Here is a 21,529-nt window from a genome sequence, read left to right as displayed (position 1 = left end):
AGCAGGGCCTGTCGCAGTGACACCGAGCTCCCTCCTGCAGTGGGAGGAAATGACACTTTTGTGCAGCTCTGTCTTCACTACACATCTCACCTGCCTGATGAGGGGCAGGTCCACTCCAGTGCCTGGGCTGGGACAGGGGTGACCTGGGGGCCTCAGGCTGCGGTGGCTGGTGCAGTGTCCTGCCTCTGCAGGCAGGACCTGTGGACCCCCCTCGGGCAGCACCACACACTGTGCCTCAGAGCTGATCTGACGCAGAAACTGGCCGCTCCCCCGTGCTCGCACCACCCAGTGGACTGAGCCTGGCCGGGGCTGCTCAGGACCTGCCAGCTCTCTGCCAGGGTCCTCGGCCCAATGGGAAAGCCCACTCTCCATGCACGGGGACCTTCAAGCCCACCTGGGCTCCATCAGGCCCAAATGTCAACCTGTGGCTTCTGTAGGGCAAGGAAGGGCCCCACGCAACCCTTTGTGAGGAAAGAGAGTCACTTAATTAAAGACATATTTCCTGTGAGGAAATCGGTAGGTTTTAATGAAAAATACCGACCCTCTTACTCCTAGACCCTACGGCACACACCCTCAGAGGGGACAGCACAGCCTGCACGTGGCGAGCAGGGCCGCACCAGGCTGGAGCCCGTGCACACACGCCCACGGGCCAGGATGCACAGCTCTGGGGTCCAGCCACACTCAGCCGTGGGCGGCCCTGCCCCACCGGACGTGGGCTCACCTGGGCAGCTGTGCTGGGGATGGGGCTGCATGTGGGGCGCACGGTGGCAGGGACAGGGCACACCATCGAGGTGGAAGGCACCAGGGTCCCAGCATGCTCTGCAGGCAGGGCCCCCACCCATCTCTTGCTCACGCCAGGGTGGCATGAATCCTTGTGTCTGCCACGCTGCACACTGGCCACCTGTGCATACGAAATGCCCAGGACAGGCAAGCCACAGAGACAGGAAACAGGTCAGAGAGTGACACAGGCGTCCCTGGTGGGCCATCCCAGGAGGGCTGGCCACCCTGGCCTCCTGTGTGGTGAGTACACTTTGGAAGAGGCAGGAGGAAAACCAGGACAGGCTCTGCTGGGATGCCACTGCCCAACCAGTTTATCTGCCAATAGAAACCAGTGGTTTCCAGAGGCCTCATTTTTCCGGGGGCTTCTGAAAATTATTGTACCGAGCTGTGTTAGCAAATGCAGGCCAGCCTCTGCTGGGTTCTGGGTGGTCTCCTGGGCACACCTGGGGGGGCCCTGCGGGTCTGGTGACAGACTTCCTCTCCCCTCACAGTCAAGTCCTGCCCAGCAATGGTGCCCTCTCCATGCCCTCCCTTCCACTCCACAGACAATGCTGTGCTGGTGAAGGTCTGCAGTCCACACTGGTGGCCGTGCCAACTTCTGCAGATCTCAAGCCACCTGACATCACGTGAGGCGATGTTGGGAAACACTATACAACCAGGCGGCTGGCAGCCCTGGGAGAATAAGATTCCAGCCCGGTCACCTGAGCCCACAGCCCGCACCCCTCCCAGGGTAGCAGTCGTGCGCTCACTCGGGCGCAGCCGGCCAGCCCCAGCCTCGCCTCTTAGCCACGCCTCTTACCCGCGCAGGTAGTCCAGGGCCCGCTGGGCGCCTGCGCCCTCGGCTGGCAGGCCCAGGGCCGTGGTGACGCCCGCCTCCCGCAGACGCTTTCTTTCCTCTTTCTTCCGCTCCTTCTTCAGCTTCCTCTCTAGGACCCTCTTCTCCTCCAGGGACAGCTCTGGGGACAGCTCAGGGTCCCTGCACGCTGCTGCTCCCTGAAAGTCAAGGGGAACCTGCCAGTTAGAGCTGCAGGGAGTGGGTGTGCTGCGTCAGGCTGCAGCTGCGCCTCTCCCACTGCGCTGGCTTCCCAGACCCGCCTGCCCCCAGTACCCGTAAGTGAGGTCGCTGGGAAAGACCCCTGCGCTCCTGTGGCTCCATCGCACCCCAGCACGTGGGAAGCCCCCATGCTCCTGACACTTGCAGAGCCCTGGCTGTCTCCCCAACCCCCTGCAGGGTGCAAGAAGCCTGGCTGAGAGCGGACTGGCTCCTGGGAGCCTGGGCTTCCTTCAGCGTGAATTTCCTGAGCCCCTCGCACTGAGGACAGTGGGAGGTGCCCATCCTTCCCTGGGCAGGACGCATCATGGCCTTCTGATGCCACTTCTGCCAAGAAAGCACAGCCACGCCCCCCCCAACTGACAAACCAAACAAGCTCCACACTGGGGGTGGGGGGTGCTGCAGGGTGAGCACGCACGCACACACTTCATGTTTTTCCCGTGGGCCCAGAACACCAGTGCTTACTCTGGTTCAGGTCTGCAGGGGCCTGGCCCCAAGCGCTTTCAGGGTGTGCCCTGTGCCCCCAGCTGCGTACCCCAGGGTCCCCCTCAAGCTGCACAACGCCCCTCCTTCCTTTGCCCCTCCTCCCACACAGCCCAGCAGGTCCTTCACAAAGTGCCAACGCCTTGACAACCTTTGTGTTCCCACTCAACACCTGCTCCTTCTGGAATCTTCCAAAACAAAACAACAGCTCTCCCAGCTCCTCCCTCCTCCTTGAAAACCAGCTGGAATGTTCCAGCTTCAGGGCTATCCTGGGCGGCAGCCTCGATGTGAAACACAGAGCTCTGACCCGTAGGGTTCACAGGGCACGGGCCCAGGAGGTGTACGTGCACCTGCCAGGCGTGCGGACAGCCCATCGGCCCAGGAGAGCCTGGAAGACTGGGGCCCAGGGCAGGGCAGCAGGGGGCTCTGAACCCACCCAGCTGCCAAGGGCTGTGCTTTTGAAGTGGTGTTTGCTGAGGTGCAGGACAGAGGAGGGTGACAGTGAGCATGACACACACGGACACAGCCAGCCAGCTGGGTGGCCACCATGGAGACAAGCAGGAAGGCAACCCTCCCTGCAGCCACAGGCCTGGGCTCTGCCAACTGACCCCCGAGGGAGGCCAGCAGGGTGGGCAGCACCTTGGCCCCACAACAGGGGCACCTGCTACCACTCTTCAGCATCCCATGGCTCCCGCTGTCACCAGGGCACAGCAATACCCTGCCAACCCATGGCCTGGACCCTGCCACCCGCTCGCTGTGACCATTTGGGGTGCTGGCTGCTGCCACCGAGGCTGGAGGAGCCGGGTCATGGAGGGGAGGCTGCCCTGTGCCCTGAGGACGCCCAGGGAGTCTGCAGGACCAGCAACAGCCCATGAGGTGGGCACAGGAAGGAAGCCAGAGGGAAGGATGGCATGGTCTGGGTGGACTGGGGCAGGAGGAGGGGCAGGAGTGCCTCCAGCCCCAGGACACACTGGGACTCGTCCCATGGAGGCCTCCAGGCCAGGCCCACTCTCCAGGGCAGACCTGGGGCAGTGGCAGGATGGGTCAGTTGCTCTAAAGACGACTACTTCCCCAAACACACTGGAAAGCACTTGAAGCTGCAGCCTGTTTGCAGAAAGCTCTGCATTGCTGCCGCTGTGCCTGGCATTTTGGGTCGGATGACATAAAGACTCAAACTGAGTGAGGTAAAGCAAAATTTCTGCAAGTCTTTTCCACACTTAACATCCCTAGGATTCCACTTCAAAGGCACTAAGACAAGTCAGTGTGCGTGGCTGCATGTGTGCCCAGTGGATACACTGAAGCTCCCCTTGAGGAGGGCATCAGCTGTGGCCAAGGGACCTTGAGTTTCGGCGACGCTGTCTGTGTTTCAGTGTGAATACCTCCACGTAACGTACTCATAATGTAGACACATGTAGTTAGAAATGTGTTGAAATACTAAACCCTCACCAGCTTCTAGGGCAATGAAAACACTGACCACATTCGACAGGTGTGTTGAAATAAACAAGGGATCCAACGTCCCCACAGACGGAAAGGGGTGGGAGAGACGGCGAGACTTCCTGCCCGTTGGAGAAAACAGAGCTGCACAAAACCATCTTTTTCTTCACCCTGATAATTGCCGGCGAGAGACCCGAGAAGGGATCCCACCAATCTGACAGCCCAGGCAGGAAAACCTCCCACAAGACCTGACAAGACCCGATGTGCCAATTGAAAGGGACCGGCCAGGCACAGGTCAGCTCCAGGAAAGATGCCTTTGGGCTATTGTCCTTGAGAAAGGCACCTGGCACAAGGGTGGTCCCACAGGCTCTCCTGGGGGGGCCTGGACCCTGTCACCAAACCTGGGTTTTCCCACAGACCAGACCCCAAGGAGGACAGTGCTGCCATCACAACCCAACCAAAGAAACCAGCGAAAGTGGGAAGCCACAACCGCTTAGACCCCGGAAGGTGGTATCAGGGAGACCAGAGGGGTCTGCAATTCAAGCCAACAGGAAGGCAGGAAACACCCAGTGGGATTTCCTACCTCTGGTGAATATTCGACCCCGTAAAGCGAGCCTCATGTTAACTGTTGGCCCTGGCGTGGACTGCAGGCTTTTCCTTCAGTGAGAGCCGACTGTGAGGGCAGGTAAGAGCGGGCATGGCTGGAAGGGCTGTCCCGGTGACGCTGTGACACTGGCCACCAAGGGCGCCTCCCTCACCTTCTCACCTCAGGGCTCGCCCTATGCCTGCACAGGCCCCAAGCAGCAGGACAGCGCGTCTGGACTGCCCACTCTTCCGTCCCCTCATGCTCCTGGGGTCACTTCCTGCACAAGGTCTCACAGCTCCGACTCTGCTTCCTGGGGGAACCCAGTCTCAGGCAGCCATGCTCAGCAGCTTCCGGCTGCTTTCAGCCCTGCTGCCCAGACCCACCTGAGCGGGGCTCTGGGGGCTCTGGGAGGACAGCAGTGCCTGCCCACCCTCTCTACCCCTAGAAACAGCCTCGTCAGTCAGGGTCCTTGTCGAAGCCTGCCTTGGGCTCACGCCAGGCGGGGGAGTGGCCTTTGATGCTCCCCAGGCTGGCTGATCTGTAGGGAGAAGCAGAGGGCAGCACACAGGCATGGAAGCTGTCCCTGCAGGGGCGAGAGCCGCTGACCCAGCTGGCAGGGTCACACTGGGGCGTGGTCACCTCTGGGGCGGGGTCACATTGGCACACGGTCACCTCTGGGGTTCAGGGATGAACACCAGCCTTGATTTCAGGACCAGAGTTTGGGGCCATCAGAAGGTACTGTGAGGCTGGCAACACTGGTGATGGGTTAGGCAGCCTCGCAGTGAGTGGACATCAGGGCACCTCGCTGCCACCCACCTGGGGGGTTCCAGGTGCCAAACCGTCCTCTTGGGAGCTTCGTCTGAGAAAGGAGACAGACCCGCAGGGAGGGCCCAGTATAGACTCACAGGACAGGGCCTCCCACCCCATGCTCTTCCTCCTGGCCTCTGGGGACCCCAATTCGTGCTTCCCTCTACACTGGGCGCCCTTCGGGCACACACGGCACATAGGTCGGCTCAGGTCAGCATTCCCACCTCCAGCAACTGCTGGGCAGAGGGCACAGCATGGCTGCAGGGCGGGGAGAGGAGGCACGCCTGGCTGTGCACCACTGTGCGGCCACACCAGGGCTGTGCTCTGTGACCTTGGTCCCCGTCACCTGTGGGAAGCCAGGGCTTGCTCAGGCTGAGCAGGGACGGGATTGAGGGCCATCCACACACTACACCCCAGGGGCCGCCCTCTGCTCTCTTCTTTTGGGGGTGGCCCCGTGTGGAGCCCAGGTAGGGTGTCCGAGAAGGGCCCTGGCTTCCCTGTAGGATATCACCACGGCCTGGGGACTCCGGACTGTCCACTTTGGACTTTCTGCCCAATGAGACATCACACGCATCCACTCAGCGGGCGTGTCAGCTCACCCACTAGCTCTGTCTGACACACACACACAAGCCATGCATCCAGGGTGACACAGGTCAGCACAGCACTGTCCATGCTCCACCCTGTGCTGGGTGCCCAGGCTGAAACGTCCAACTGCCCTGCACCTTAGGGCTGGAGGGAGGCTCGGAGCACCGCCGCCTCTGGGCTGCTGGGCACATAGCCGCCCTAGCCCCAGGCGTCCAGCCAGCCCCAGGCGTCCAGCCATCGCCTCTGGCCCAAGCTGGCCTCCATGACTGTCAACAGCGGTGCTCTATGTCCCCAGGAAAGGGTTCCTGTTTTGCCCAGAGCTGCGGAGAGTGGAGATAAAGCACTCTCCTTTCCACAGAGAGCTGGAGAGAGGCTGCCTGCCTGGCCCTGGACGCCCCATCCGCCCGCTGAGCACACAGGAGGGAGCTGCAGTCCCAGGCGGTGAACGGCGGGTGCAGGAGTCCACCGGGGACTTGGTGAAGCACACGTGCCAAGGACAAGGGTGGTGTGAGCTCCAGGACCTGGGCTGAGCTGGCTCTGCCACAGGCTGCAGAGGGGAGCTGGGACAGAGCACCGAGTGTCCAGGACTTCCCACGTGGAAACAGGCTACTGACTCAGTGTTGACACCAGAGCTGTTTGAGCAAGGGCAACATTTTTGCTCGGTGAGGTCGGTGTGGAAACGCACAGTTGGACGGATGTGAGGCAGCGCTGCGACCCAGCACGGGCGCTCGGTGGCCTCCTACCTCCGCCTGCCTATGTACCGGAGCCAGTGATGCCTCCTTACGCTGGTTGGGCACATTTGCCTTTTTTTTTCTTCTTTTTTTAATGAATTATTTCTCTCTCTCTCTCTCTCTCTCTCTCTCTCTCTCTCTCTCTCTCTCTTTTAAAGGAGGGTGCAGCTCACAGTGGCCCATGCGGGGATCGAACCGGCAACCTTGGTGTTATCAGCACCACGCTCCAACCAACTGAGCTAACCGGCCGCCCCACATTTTATTTTCTAAGACGTGGTATAAAGGAAAAGTAACTCCAGCAGATGTAAGACCCAGGACTCAGCCATAGCTCAAACAAAGACGCACACTCTTGACCATGGGCTAGCCACAAGCCCCCCAGCCCAGACTCTTCGACACTCCAGTCTGAACCCCCCACGCACGCACATGTGTGCACACCCTCACTGCACAGCTGAGAGCCCACTCCACCAGGACCTGCAACCTGGGCCTTGGCAGGTGGTATGCTCGTCAGGAAGCCAGAGCCAAGGACAGTGGAAGAACACAGGAAACCGTAATGAAACTCTGCATCTTTCTTTTACCAAGTCTCTGACATCGGTGTGTCTGACACTTAGAGCACACCTCAGTTTGGACTGGCCACACTTCCAGTGCTCGCCGCGTGCCAGGCTGGGTTGTCACCACGGCCGCACCCCCAGAGCCTGGCCCAGAGCAGGGCGAGAAGCGGGCACAGGCAGTCGCCCCAGGCTCCCAGTGGCCCTGGGCGTGCCCACCCTGTAGGGCCCAGCTCCCCTCCTCCTGCCAGCACGAGACCTGACCCCAGTGCATCGCTGCGGCCTGCCAGCCACCTCCAGGAGTGAGCATGTGCAGGCTGGTACCTGCGAGCCCTGCTCTGCGGGGGACCCCGAGCTGCGTGGCATGGGGGGGTCAGGACTCCTAGAAGCTCTTCAGAGAAGTCAAGCCATCTGCACAATCCCGGTGCTGGCAGAGCGGTCGGGAGAGCAGGGCAGACGGAATTGTATTCACAACAGCACTCGGAGGAAGGGCAGCCCCAGGGCGGGGGAGGCCTCCCTCACCCATGATACCAGAGCTTTCTATTCCCCAGAAGCCTTTTCATCATGGCGGCAGAACTAAACTTTATCAGAAACAGTTTTAAGGAACATCAAAGTAAGCAGCAGGAGACAGTGTGGGGTCCTGCTTTCCTCCTTCAGGAGGCGGAGGCTGTGCGGGTGCTGGCAAACGGCCTGGGCTTGGAACCAGAGGCACAGGCAGCGCTGTCAGGCCCCTCAGCTACAGCCCAGGGGAATGGGGCTGAGGGGTCAGTGACCGGTCCCCAGAGATCATGGGTCTGTTACTTGGTGATTGCTGTTGGATGCACGGGGGCTGGCTGCAGGGCCCAGCAGGCTGTCCACCCTGCAGCCTGGCTTTCAGCCGGGCAGCAACTCTGCAACCCAGGCCAACAAGCCTACAGAATTGGTGGATTAGAAAAGAATGCATCCAAGAGAACTGACACTAAGGTATGGGCCTGAAACAGGTAGGTGCTGTGAGGCCTGCCGTTTGTCCACACATACGAGGAAAGTGACTGGGGCATCTGGTGCCCAGATGCCTCCTCCTCCACCTGGGAGGACAGGGGGGTGGGGGAGGCACAGTCACTGGGCTCAGCCCTGTTTACAAAGATGGACAGTCCCAAATGGCTTGGCAACTGGACAGAGCCCCACCCCCAGGCGCCCCTCGGTGCAACCTTTCACCACAGGTCTTATCTGCTGGTAAGCTGGGGACAGCGCTGCTGTTTGCTGGCCCTTCCGGTCCTGGTGCCCTGAAGCCAGAGTCCATGGTCCAGAGCAGGAAGCAGGGCCTGCACTTCAGATAAGAGCAAGCTGGTCCCAGACGCGTGCGCCTCCCCAGTCATGGAGCCCCTCGTCTTTCGGTCCTGAGCCAGGAGTTCCTCGGGCAGAAAGCCCACATCCGCAGCGCGCACCATCAGAGATTTTGAAGCCTAAACCTGGATCAGACCCATTACCCCAGTTATTAAAACTCAGAATGGCAACTCACGTCAGCAAATTATTTTTCCCTTTCCTAAAACAATGAAGAACAAAAGAGGGAGTGTTTCCCAATTTTTTAATGAACCTCTTATTTTGAAATAATGACCCCGGTGAATGCAGACCCCTGTGCTGCACCAGTTTCTGCTGGAACCTGCAGAGCCAAGGTCACACCAGGACCGGGCGGCCTTTTGAAAGACAAGAAGTACACAGTCAACACTCGGACTTGCTACAGTTAGTGACATAAGATACATATGCAGGTACAAATTGTTACATCCTTTCAAGGCTCATTTCCCCAGACACCCTCTCACTTCAGGCAAAACATGCGGCTAACCAACATGAGGGATACTGTTGCCTTCCTGCTGCTACAAGTGGAACAACTGGTAAACTTACTTTCCTCCTCTTCGTTTGTTTGTGATAATCCTGATTAAATGAAAATAATTTCAGAAAATTTGCACATCAACAATTCAGGAAGTTGTTGCTTTGATGATCTATAGAAGCTGCTGTGGAAACACCACGAGCTGATCCGGGGGCCCTGCGTGTGGTGGGCACGACGCCCTCCGGAGGTCCTGGGCTGGCACGGGCGCTGACACTGAGGCAGACACGGGCTCTGGCCTCGAGGAGCTCACGGCCTGATGTAAGTGAGCTCCTGGAGGACAGGGAGAGCGGCTGCCGCGGTCCAGAGCAGAGCAGCTGTCAGGGCAGGAGGCCCCTCCTCGCAGAGCAGAGCTCGGCTCCTCCAGCCGGCTCCTGTGCAATGCCGGGGGCTTATGGGCCCTTCTCAGGTTTTAAAACGCATGAAACAGAACACACAGGACATACGGACGCAAACTGAAAGACATCAGCATGAAGACAAAATCACCGTGCTTTGTCAATGCCTCAGTGGCAGGCATGACAGCCAGTAACTGGGCGGAGCTGAGTGCTGTGACACTGCGATGTCCCCCTCCCTGCGAAAAGCACCTGTGCCCCCTACATGTCCTGCCAACACCTCTGCCAACATTCACAGTGGAAGGAAAAGCTAAAACCCAGTTCGAGAAGGCAAAAACACACTTATTTTTTCTTATTCAGATTCAAACTCCCTGAATTTGTGAGACGGGGTTAAAAACAGAACCCTACCAGAGCCTGGCCCCCAAGCCCTGAGCTCTAACATACACGATGCCCTGGAAAGGCCCGGCTTTCCCCATCAGGACTCCCTTCCCCACCATATATTTCTCCCATCCAAATCCACCTGTCCTCAGTCTCGTTCAGCCTGGGCCTTGGAGAGGATGATGAAACCTGTTGGACCCTCTTCCCGGAAGCCCAGGCACACACAGGAAAGGGTTCAGATTCCAGAATCTGATGGAGTGACCTCCTCGGTTTAGAGATGAGGGCTGAGGGGTGAGGTCTTGTCCATGGTCACAGCACAAGTGGAAGGTGGGCTGGGATGGTGGCACTTGCAGGACAGGTCAGTGCTCTGGGAGGGTCTTCCACACTGACCGTGGCCTTGGCTGACAAGGGGCCCTGCCTCCTGATAGATCCTGGCTGGAGGGAATTCAGAACCAAAAACCTGACTCAGACTCAGCTGCAGTGGGGGGTGGGAGGCACTGGCCCTATCAGAGACAGCTTTGGGGCAAAGGCCACACACAGGGCACCACAACAAAGCTTTGCGCTCAGCAGGATGCGAGCGACAAACAGCCCACGAACTAGAAACCCTAGGTCATTAGAGACGGGCGGCCACAGCAGCCGGCTGGCAGCTGGAGCTGAATTTCAGAAGGGACACCTGAAGGCTTAACTTTATGGTCTTTTAACCCAAGGATTAAAGTCAGTTAGATGCTAACATGCACTGGGAAAGCCAGAAGGCATGATGCAAATCTGGGTACCAAGGCCGGAGGAAACCTTTCAATGTTCCAGGAAACCCACCCAGGACGCACGTCAGGACCCCACAGCTCACCCAGGGCTGTGTGTGACCACCTTCTCACTTCCCTGGAGACAGCCTGGTCGGGAGCCAGCAAGGACAGGCTCTCTGCAGACTGGTCTGCCTCGGCCCCTCTCCCACCCCCACGCCTGCAAGGCAAGGGCGAGCGGGACTCTGAACAGAGGGCCCGGTTGCCCCTAGGCCTGCACACAGTAGAGCCTCCAGCCACAAGGAATGCCCTGGTCAGGAGGCAGACCTAGTGTGACGGCCGGGACAGGAATGCTCTTCACAAAGATCAGACTGGGTTTCTGGAAGCAGAAAGTCTTACGATACTACAAGTTGCTATTTTCTTTAGTGCACATTTCACCATTTCACAGCTTTCTATCCATCCAGTCATGGCACGTGCAGCTCTGTCCTTGGGGCTCTCTCCAGCAGAGGCAGACAGATGGACGGAATGAAGCAGCAAAGGCAGGCTGGGGCTTTGGGGGAGGGACAGGGCAGAGCACCCGATGGGCTGTCCTCAGTGGTCGCTGGGGAAAGCTGGTCCCCAGGGAAGGAACACAGGTGTGTGCCCACGGGGACCTGAGGCTGACGGGCAGAGCTAAAGGGCCAACATCAACGAAAATGCCACCTACATTGCCTCCCTTTATCTTGTAAGCCAGAGACAACCAATCAGCAGCTAGCCCCTTCTCTGCTGGGAGGAATTCTAACAAGCAGGTACATGGGGTGGGCACTACCCCAGAAGGATGAGTCAGTGTCACTAATGGGCGGAGGTCCCCAGAACAGTTTTGGCCCAAAGTGGAATCCGGTCGATCCCAGCGGCTCCTCTTCCAGAGCACCGCCCAGATGGCGGAACAGGGCAAAGCGTGAGCCTGGTCCCTGAGACACACGTGAAGAGCTCCAGGTGGGGACGGCGGGGCAACACAGGAGCAACGCCGAGCTGAGCTGTGACTGAGGCTCTGCCTGAGCCTGTGGGAGAAGGGGCGACTTTGGCAGTGGAGTTTGTGGGGGAGAGGTGAGAAGCAACCCACAGGACGTCGGTGGCTCAGATGTGACCTGTGTGCCCGCAGGCTGCGAGTGTTCTTCAGGGCTGCTGAGGTCTTAGAGATCACGGAACACAGTGGGGGGTAGGCAGGGAAAACACAGCGCACTTCAGCAGGAGCACTTCCAGCCGACGAAGAACGACGCTGACAGGAGGGCCTCGTGACCCATCTCCAGAGACCCTGCTCCAAGGAGCCAAGGGGCCAGTGGTTCTTCTCACTGGGGTGGGGTGGGGCTGTGCAAAAGCGGCTTTCCTTTGGGAATTCAGCAGGACCTGCTCCTTCACAGCCAGTCTTTAAGGCCTTGGAGGGCATGCTGACTCCCGGGGCAGACTGCTCGGGTCCTCCCTCCCTGCCTCCTTGGGGCCCTCCACAGCGCAGGCACAGGACACATCCCTAGGACACTGCAACACCTCACAGCTGCAGAGACCACGGGCACTGCCACCCGAAGGGGGATGGCGAACCGCTCGGCAGAGCAGGGACCCGAGCGGAGTCTCCTGCCTCCAAGGTCGGGCTTCCCCGACCTCCAAGGGCGGCCCTGCCCATCACCCCTGCCACCAGCCCCACTGCCTCCCAGAACCTCAGCTAAGCCTTTGCCCACATCTCGGGGAAAGCAAACAGGCCCCTGGTGGGGTCCCCTTTGCATGAGCTGTTTATCCATGTGTAAGGCCGGTGGCCCCCCTTTGACTTTGCCATGAGGATGCTGCCTGATGACGCACAGTGCTCCTGTCCCTTCCATTACTGATGGGGCTGCGTTCTGCATGGTCGACAGCCTAACGTGGGACGTCAGTGACGGCCTCTTTCTGGAAGGCGAGGTTCACATCCACAGCCGTGCTTCCGTGTTAGCAGAAGGCTGCTCTGCTCTGCAGGTCCCAGCCTTGCCCAGCTCCTTCCTATTAGACTTCAAATCTGCCTTTATTTCATCTGTGGAAACGTGTGGCTGACTAGGATGCGATGGCTACTGTGGGCTTTAATCTGGAAATGCCGCTCTGGGAGTCTGACGGCCGACTGGATACTAAGTACAGGAGTTGTAAACAAGTCTAGGAATCACATTTAACATACATAAAACGTACTCAAAACTTCCAAAAATTAGCTGAGTCGTTGCTAACTTGGCAGTGCTGACCTTGTCATGTGAAGAACATTTGAAACACATCCCCAAAGCACAGACACCTATCTCCCCAGCTCAGTGGAGGCAGGCCTGGGATTCCAGGAGCAGGCACAGAAGGCAAGCTTTCCTACAGCTTCTGACCAACACCACTTCCCTCAAAGAAAAAACAATTGTGCTCAAGATTTTCAAATGTTTTCATCCCATTTCAATCTAGCAGTCTCTGGACTGCAACACCTCCTCAGTAGCGTTTGTGCTCCTTGTTGTTAGAAGAGAAAACTGCCATTTCTTTGGGTGCAAAGCAAATAACATTGCAACTAAAATCTCATCTCAGGACCCCTTCCTATCCCACCTTCACCCCATTAAGGAGTCATCCTGCTGCCCTTCGGCTGTTCAGGACCTGCAAAAGGTTCAAGCTATGGGGGGAAAAAAAAAAATCAAAGCAAAACATGTTATTGGCTCCAAGATAAACAGCAAATCAAAACAAATGCTTCACTAAATTTCCAGAAAGTTTATCATTATATCAATTTCATTAATTGTTGAATGCAATTTTCAAAATCATTTCATCACATTTGGAAACTATTTATGGGTTAGGTTTTTCTCACTTTTGCAAGAATTCCTGAGTATATACAATGAATTTTTAAAAACATAATCACATTGCTAAGTAATGAGTTACTCACAGCCAAATAATTTCACAAGCAAAATGGTAAATACTGGTGAGGGTTTTTGCTTCAAAACAGTGATGTTTAATGTGCAATATGGGGGTGGGCCTTGCAAAGGTATGGCGGCTTTGGGCTATCCAAAGGCCCTGAACATTGGTCACAAACAGACCACAGGCTAGTCTGAGGGGGAAAGGGGAGGTTAAAGACCTATGGTGTTTCCCCAAAAATAAGACCTAGCCAGACAATCAACTCTAAGGCGTCTTCTGGAGCAAAACTTAGTATTTTAAGACCCGGTATTGTATTGTATTATATTACATCAATTATATAAGACCAGGTCTCATAGTAAAATAAGACGGGGTCTTATATTAATTTTTGCTGCAAAAAAGTCACGTTAGAGCTGATTGTTCAGCTAGGTTTTATTTTTGGGGAAACATGGTAGTTGAGACCACTCCCGGGTTTTATAGATTAGAAGATGGGGCCAGAGAGCCAAGGGAGCTTGTCTGGGGTCACACGGCCTGGAGCTGAGACTAGAACCCAGGGCTCTGGACCTCACGGGCGCACACAGCTCCGGCCTGGAGCAGCAGCCCGTGGGTCTGCGGGCACCCAAGGCCGGGGGATCACCCCAGATTCCCTGGGCAGGGCTCCTCCTCCCCATGCAGGACTCCGAGGCTTGGAGCTCAGCTCAGAGTCCCCTCTTTCGCCTGTAAACGGGGATCAGGAAACAGGGATAATGCGGGGCGCCGGGCCGGGGCCCCAAGACGACAGTGGAGCCCAACCCAGTGGGGGAGGGGCGCCACGCCCTCACGGTGACGCCCTGGGGCCCGAGTCTGGGGTCTCCAGGGTGGAGGCAGACGCAGGGCGCCCGCACGCGCCGGGACTCCCGCAGCCCCTCCGGGAACAGGCCTGCCCCCCACGCGCACGTGCAGGACGGATACCCGCCCGCCCCACGGGCCCCGCTCCGGGGCTCGGCGCACTGACCTCCGCGTCCCCGGCTGTCGAATCTGCCCAGGCCCGTACCCCTCAACCCCCACTAACTGCGCATGTCGGCTTAGCCCAGCGCGGCTGGAACCAGATCCAGCCGGCTGGACGGTGACGCAAGCGCGCCCGCGGAGAGCGGGGAGGTGGGCGTGACTCCAGGCTGGGCGTGGCTCCGGCGGTGGGCGGGGCCCGACAGCTACACTTGGGCGCAGGACCCTAGACCCAACCAGGGTCTGCACTGGAAGCCCCCGTGCCATGTAGTCCGAGGTGAGGAGACGCGGCAGCGGGTGATGGGCACGGACTAACACCCACCCTGCCGGGTTCCCTATTCACAAGGTTGTTCAGAAGACGGATCGGAGGCTCAGGGCAACTTCTAAGTCCACAGCTCGGCCTCGAAGTTGCAGACACAGCCCACGTCCAGGGGTCCACCTGTCGTCAGGCCCTGCTTCCGATTTTCCTCGCCGAGAGCCATGGCGCCAGGCTCCCTGGCAGCTCCCCACACGGGAGGCAGGAAAACCAGCTGGTGCAGTGCCCCCAGCTGCTCCCCATTTCTCTGCGCAAACCACAGACCCACGTCTGACGGTGAGGTTTGGGCCCCGCGCGCCATCTCCATTCCCACCTCTCCACCACCTGCAGCAAAGGACCCTAGGTTCCCTGAACCTGGCCTCCTGTGTCCCCCCAGGGCCTTTGCCTGCAGCGCTCACAAGTTGTCCTCCTCACTTCAGATATCCGTCATCCTTAGCTTCAGGGACCCCTCTTCTTCACCTACTGAGCACCCTCCCAATACCATGGCACCCCTGCACTCCCCAGAGCAGCGACCCCCCCTTCTCAGTAATGTCCAGTCCCCCCATATGTGAGCTCCACAAGGACGCAGGGGGGGTGTCAGCTCACCACTGCACTGACGTCCAGCAAGAAGCGGCTGCTCAGTAAAGGCCAGGGAGTCAGTGAGTGAGTCACACAGCTGTGTCCTGGACAATGCACCTTAAACCTCTTTGAGAGATTGTGTTCCCGCTAAAGCAAGACTGCAGATCAATTTTATTATCCAAAGAAAAAAACCACACTCCTGCAGCACCCCCAAGGGCCCACAGTAGGCTCTGGAGGTGGGGCTGGTTCCAGGGGCCTGACCAGGCCTGTCTCACCCGCATCTCTGGGGAAGGCCAGGTGCTCCAGACACCCTGTACTCAGGCTGCTGAGGTGTGCTCTAGAAGCCCTTTCTTCCCTCACCCACTGTGCACGGCCTGCTTGGGGTGTGGGTGTCCCAGCTTCCCAGCCTGATAAGGACCTCTGAGGTCCCAGAGGCAAGGCTGCATCCTTTTGTGCTTTTGCTCTTGGTCATTTCCCCGCCACCCACAGGGATCTACACACAGGGCTGGACCAGAGCGGGAGGGATGCAAGGGAGGCAGAGCAGGGTGGGCGCCTGCCCCCTACAGCGGCCCCTGTGCTAGGCAAGCTCACCTGTGCCTCCTTGTTTAATCTCGGTGATGCTGGCATCAGTGTCCCCACTTTACAGATATGGAAATGTTAAAAAAAAAAAAGAAAAAGTTTCCAAGTTGCCAGTTTCATGGGATGAACTCAGTTCTGGATCTCTGGAGTCCCAGAGGATTTGCGTGCTGACTTTCTAATGCCTTTCCATGGTCAGTCCTCTGACCCAAGGGCCCCCTCATCAGCCTCTTTCATCCATTGTCGTCTTCTGGTGACTCAATGGGCTGCTTTTGGAGACAGGAGAGGGGGAGACAGATGGCCTGGCAGCAGGGTGGACAGGCACAGAGATGCTGGCTGAGGACATGACACGCAGAGACAGAGCGGGCTGTCACTCATGCTCCCTTCCACACGAAGAAACTGAGGCTCAGAGAGGGTGTGAAGTACGCCAGGTCTGCCTACTCCTGAGCCAGGGTTCCCTCCTAGGCCTTTCTCAGCCCTGAGCCCAGCCTGCAGGACATGCTCCGTTCCCCAGGCCATCTGCCAAGGCACTAGCCGCTCACTGCACCCCTGTGATTCAGCACCAGGGCTCCAAGAGGAATGGTACCTGGTACGACCCCAAGCACCTTTGAGGACAAGGTCCAGCTGGTGGAGTGGGAGGGTGTGACCCAGGGGCCTACCTACCATGTGAACCTGGAGGCAGCAGCTGGGTCGGCCCCGAGGGAACTGAGAGACCCCAGAACCCCACCCCACTCCCCACAGGCAAGTCAGCTCAGCAGCAGCCCCTGGTCAGAAAGAGCAGGTAGACGACAGGGACCTGTATGCATTCCACAAATACCTGTTCTGCACCTTCTTCACGCCAGATTGCCCTAAGTGCTAGCATACTGTGGGGGACAGAACGAACATGCTGCTGCCACAGACAGTGTTCTGTCCCCACAGTCACATGCTAAGCACTAGCCCCCCATGTGATGGTGTCGGGGTGGGGCCCTCGTGAGTGGGATTAGTGCCCGTGTAAGACGAAGCCCCTTCTGCCATGGGAGGACACAGTGAGGAGTGGCCCTCACCATACATGGGATCTGCTGGCGTGTTGATGCTGGACTTCCAGCCTCCAGAACGGAGAGGAGGAAATGTCCGTTGCTTACAAGCCACCCAGTCTGTGGTGCTCTGCTATAGCAGCCCAAATAGACTATAAGATACCTGCCCACGGCAAGATGACATTTTCTCATACGATATTGAGAAAAACTAGGTAGGAGAGACAGAGTAGGTTTATTCAGGTTTGGTAACTTAAAATGGTTGTGGGAGGGTGGAGGTCAAGGAAAACGGCACCAGGAAGGTGACACCTGAGTAGAGACCTGGCAGTGAGGGAGTGCACACAGCTCTTGGACATGTGGGAGACAGGTGGTCCAGGCAGAGGGGAAGCAAGACCCAAGTCCTGTGGAGGGGCACAGAGGCCAACGTGAGACAGAGGAGAAGCCGGGGCGGCTGGGGACACGGGGGTGGGGTGTTGAGCAACCCTGCCAGGCTGGAGTTCTGGAAGCACAGAATTGCCACCAAAACTTCCAAGAGGCAATAAGAATTTGTTTTCAAATCCAGGGCATCAGGCACCCACGATCACGTGGATTGTTAAGGAAAGAACAACTACATCCTAAGTAGACATTCTGAACCAGAATGCTTGGTTGATCAGCACGCCCAATTTCCTGGGCATGCCGCCTCCTGGGGAACCTGGCACTGGGGAAACCCCCAGCAGGCTGGGGTTTGGAGCGCTGTCTGGATACACACAGCTGCTCAGAGCCAGCTCAGTGCCTGCACACACCACTCCCCTCCCACTCAGCCCTGCCGCCAGGGACACCCCTGCTTGGAGGCAAAGAGCTTCCAGGTGGGACCTGGGAGCAGGGGTGAAGCCCCAGCCCGAGTGCCAGGTGAGCAATGTCCGCTGTTGGCCACAAGCAAGAGGGAGGAAAGCAAAATCCTGCTGAAGGCATTTGCATGGCCGCTCGCCAGCCCCTCCAGAGTAGCTGGGCTCTGGTGTCTCTGCCAAGTGGGCCTTGCTGACCCTGAAGTCGTGGGGCCTTGGCAAGAGTTGGCCCCAATGTCTCCGATTCGAAAACCTCATGTCCGAGTCCAGTGGCTTCACTGGAATTCTACTAAACTCTTAAGGAAGAATCCACACCAACTCTATACAATCTCTTGAAGAAAATGGAAGTAGAGGGCTCACATCCCAATTCACTTTGAGGCCAGTATTACATGCTGATATCAAAACCAAAAACAGTGCAGAAAAAGAAAAACAGTCCACAATCCCTCATGAATATAAGTGGAAAAATCCTACTCAGCAACATAGAAATAGGATGATACACCAGGACCACGTGGAGTTGACTCCAAGATGCAAGACTGGTTCAATATTCCAGAATCAATCCATATAATCCACCAGGCTAAAGAAGAAATATCACCTGATCATATCAATTGTAGAAAAGGCTTTTGACAAAATTCAACATCCATTCATGATATAAATTCTCAGGAAACTAAAAGAGGGGAGCTTCCTCAACTTGACAGATGACATATATAAGACCCCCTTCCCCCCAAGGTCAGCAACCAGGCGGCAGACCCACTCCCACCACGGCCGGCCAGCAGGTCAGCATCATGCTGCCTGTCCTGGCCGTGCAATAAAGCAAGAAAAGGGAAAAGCTGTGCACCCCCACGCCTGCTGACAGGCGCACAGCTGCGGGGTTCCACCGATGCCGGCACATGGCCTGCGAGGCCCCAGGCTCCTGTCCGTGCACACACGCAGGCAACCTGCACCAAGCCCCAGTGTGTTGTTACTCGCATCCCGAGCACCCCCATAAACGATGTGCTGCCCCTCTCTTCCTCAGTCCTGGCTGGAATCATGAGTGGCTATGGGGACAGCCGGGGCAGGAGGTGAAGGCGGGCTCTGCAGGACTTGGAGTGTGAGCTGAGCGAGGCTGGCAGGACAGCCTGCAAGTGCAGAGCACTTGGAATCTAGAGGGGCCCCGGGTCCGAGCGGAGAGCTGCCCCCTCCCCACAGAGCACGCTCACAGGGACAGAACGCTTGCTGCAGCCCCCTGACTTGGCCTCAAGGACAGGCTGCCAGCCTCTCTTTAACACTATCCCAGGTCATGGCCTGCTGGGAAGTGGCACATACAGACCAGAAGTCAAGGAGATGGTCATGGTGGGCAGGGGGCAGGCCGAGTGTACGGCACCTGTGAGCCGAAAGCCTCCTGCCCCCGCCCTCCAGCTGCCGCCGGTTGTCGCCGACCATGAAGCCATGCAGGGCTGCTGGGCGTGTGGCGTGCTGGCAACCTCAGGCCGGAGAGGGCTGCGCGAGGTCTTCAGGGCCTGGGGCTCTGGGCATCGCTGCAGCCGTGGCTTGGGGTCTGCTGTGGTTTTTCTGATGGCCCTCGTCTGGGCAGGTCCACAGCCCAGGACACTCCCACCCACATGCCCATGCTCACTCTCAGTGTCTGTGCTGCCCTGCACCCCCCGGCCCCCCCGGGAGAATCAGAGCCGCTGCTCACCTGCCTGTCTCGCCCTGGCCAGGTCAGAGCAGGTGCTTAAGACACACCCGGCTCACGCCCACCAGAAGACACAGCAGGGCCGAGGAGGGGTGACACTCAGCAGATTCCCGCGGCGGCCTAGCCACACTGTGCATCCGTGAGGGGCTGTGTGCCGGGCTCTGCACACCAAAGGCAACTCTCATGGGTATCATCATTAGGCCAGAATGCTCGACACACAGTCGGAAACCGTCTTGGGTGCTTCCCAGGCAACTCACAGGAAGACCTGCTTCCACAGGGCATGGAAGAGGTGCCGACAGAAGCCACACAGGATGGAATTTGGGAAGAAGTAGGGATCGTGCAGAGGGTGGGCAGTGAGGCAGCCGACCGGTCAGGATCACGCAGGAACCATGGCCCTGAACTGACCACCGAGACATGGCCCCACGCTTCCCAGGTACCCGACTGGCCTCTAGGGCAGGCCTCCGTCCCATAGCAAGCCCTCCAAATTCTTATTCAAGTTCACTATGCCTTACTGGGACCCTGTGCAACACTAAGTAATAATGCAGCCGCACAGAGGTCAAAACGTCTCTCCTTATTATAAAGCACACTCACAAGAACTGGTACATCAACTTCACACACTCCTTGTCCCGGTGCACATGTCACGCAGGTCAGATTCACCCTGGACACGTGGCATGACTGAAAGGTGCACCTACAGAAGAACACAGCCAGCCGTTTCAGCCAGGGCAGCTGCAACCCCCATGTCACCCTGCAGTCCCCAGAGCAAGGCCAGCTGCAGACAGACTGTGGTGAGCTGGCCACTCTCAAGTTCCAGACCAGCAGTGCAGTGTCCCCGTGGTGTGGAATGTAGCCGATCTTATCAAGTGCCGTCCAGAACAAACAGGAAGCGTTGCCAAGCCTCAAGACCGAGCACAGTGACTGAGACGTCTCTATAACCCATGCAGTGGCATCTGTGTCACCTGAACAGAGTGTCGAGCTGGAGTCTCCCTACTACTGCAGAGGGGGGCACACAATCAGAGCACCTCCTCAGTCACCAGCAAGGCAGCTGATGCCAGCTCCATGTGCTCTTCGAAAACTGACACAGGACTATGGTGCCATTGGAAACTTCAGAGTCAGGTCCAGCTTCACGCGCCTCCTACAGCCCAGTCCACGTGTGCCCAGGGTGGTGCCACGGTCCCACAGTCACTGGGCGCAGCACAGGCGCTGGCCTGAGCCGCTGGGGAGCGGCTAGCAACAAGGTACACAGCTGCAGCCCCCGGAGCATATTACGTCTTGGCCATAAGATGATCTCGGCTCATCTGAAAGATCTCCAGACACACAGACCCGCCACTGGCCGTGAACCTGTCTGCCTGCTCGAAGAGGAAATCCTTCTCTGCAGATAAGGCGGTTGGGACAACCTGCGGGCGAAGTGCCTTCGATGGGGCCAAAGGCAGGGCCCTGCCTGTTACAAGCTCGGCCACAGAACACCCTGTGGACAAAGCTCAGCCAGCCTGGCATTCCAGAGACTGACCAGGAAGTCTAGGGTCTGCGGCCATGCACACAAAGGAGGAACAATACTTCTCCAGGCATTGTGAGGAGAACCCAAAGTGCCCAACCCTGATTGACAAAGCCAAAGACCACCTGGTTCAAGTCCCCTCTGTGACTTGCTCTGTGACCTGGGGCAAGTTGCTCAAAGTTTCCGAGGCTCAATAAAATTGAAAATGAAAAGAACACTGTATTTCATCGGTGCTAACACATTTCTCTCATTCTAACATCTCTAAATTCAGGGTGCAGCTTATAATTGACAGTGTCAGAACTTAATTGGCAGACTGTTTCCTTTTTAGCAGTCCATAAAACAATGGTGTGTGTTGCATGAATGGCATCCTACGTTTGATGAAATATGGGAGAATACAGCTTGAAAGGTTTTTCTGAGGGCCTAGAACAGAAGTCTAGCTGTGAGGTACCAGTGCTAGCTGGCTGTGACTGGCCTCGGCCTTGGGGCCAAAGCGGCCCACTGCCGGACGTCCACTGCTACAAAGACTGGCATGAGGCGGAAGAGCAAGTTAAGGTCACAGGGCCACTGGAGTGGGGGAGGCCACGGGACCTAGGGACGACCCGGAAGGAGAGTGAGACCCTGCCCTGCCCTTCAGCCGCAGCTGAGCCCCGTTCCCTCTCCAGTCCTGGTCAGGAAGCCGTCCTCTCAAGGTGGGGGGCTCCAAGCAGGGAGCCCCCGCCAGACTCGGCTGCTATTATTATTCCTGTTCCATCCAACCCCTGGCCACGGAGTAAACGTGCATTAAATTCTGCAACCCGCACACTTGGATGTTCAGAACGAATGGTCTTAGATGCTGAATGTGCTGTCTGCCAAAGGTTAAACATGCCCAACATTTAGTTGTAACAGCAGCTACGAAGTTAATTAGGCGCAAACAATGCCCTGTCTC

The 21,529-nt window shown here is 57.7% G+C and overlaps 1 protein-coding gene across 12 annotated transcripts in view; it reads right to left on the bottom strand.

The window, feature by feature from the left end:
* The window catches only part of CHLSN (cholesin), a 91,860-nt gene that overhangs the window by 3,085 nt on the left and 67,246 nt on the right, over positions 1 to 21,529 (bottom strand). For 4 of the 12 annotated variants that reach the window (XM_074314039.1, XM_019747469.2, XM_074314040.1 and 1 more), the window contains one exon: positions 1,580 to 1,773. The exons of 2 other annotated variants lie outside the window; for them this stretch is intronic. In XM_074314039.1, coding sequence (XP_074170140.1) covers positions 1,580 to 1,773 — 194 coding nt within the window. Of the gene's footprint in view, positions 1 to 1,579; positions 1,774 to 1,888; positions 2,137 to 8,549; positions 8,676 to 10,748; positions 12,943 to 14,166; positions 14,284 to 21,529 lie in introns of those variants that run through there. 6 more of the 12 variants (XM_074314041.1, XM_074314043.1, XM_074314036.1 and 3 more) reach the window with 5 other exon arrangements.

Source organism: Rhinolophus sinicus, linkage group LG10, assembly GCF_036562045.2.
Source record: "Rhinolophus sinicus isolate RSC01 linkage group LG10, ASM3656204v1, whole genome shotgun sequence".
In the NCBI taxonomy this organism is placed as follows: Eukaryota; Metazoa; Chordata; class Mammalia; order Chiroptera; family Rhinolophidae; genus Rhinolophus; species Rhinolophus sinicus.
This window is presented reverse-complemented; position numbering and strand designations above follow the sequence as displayed.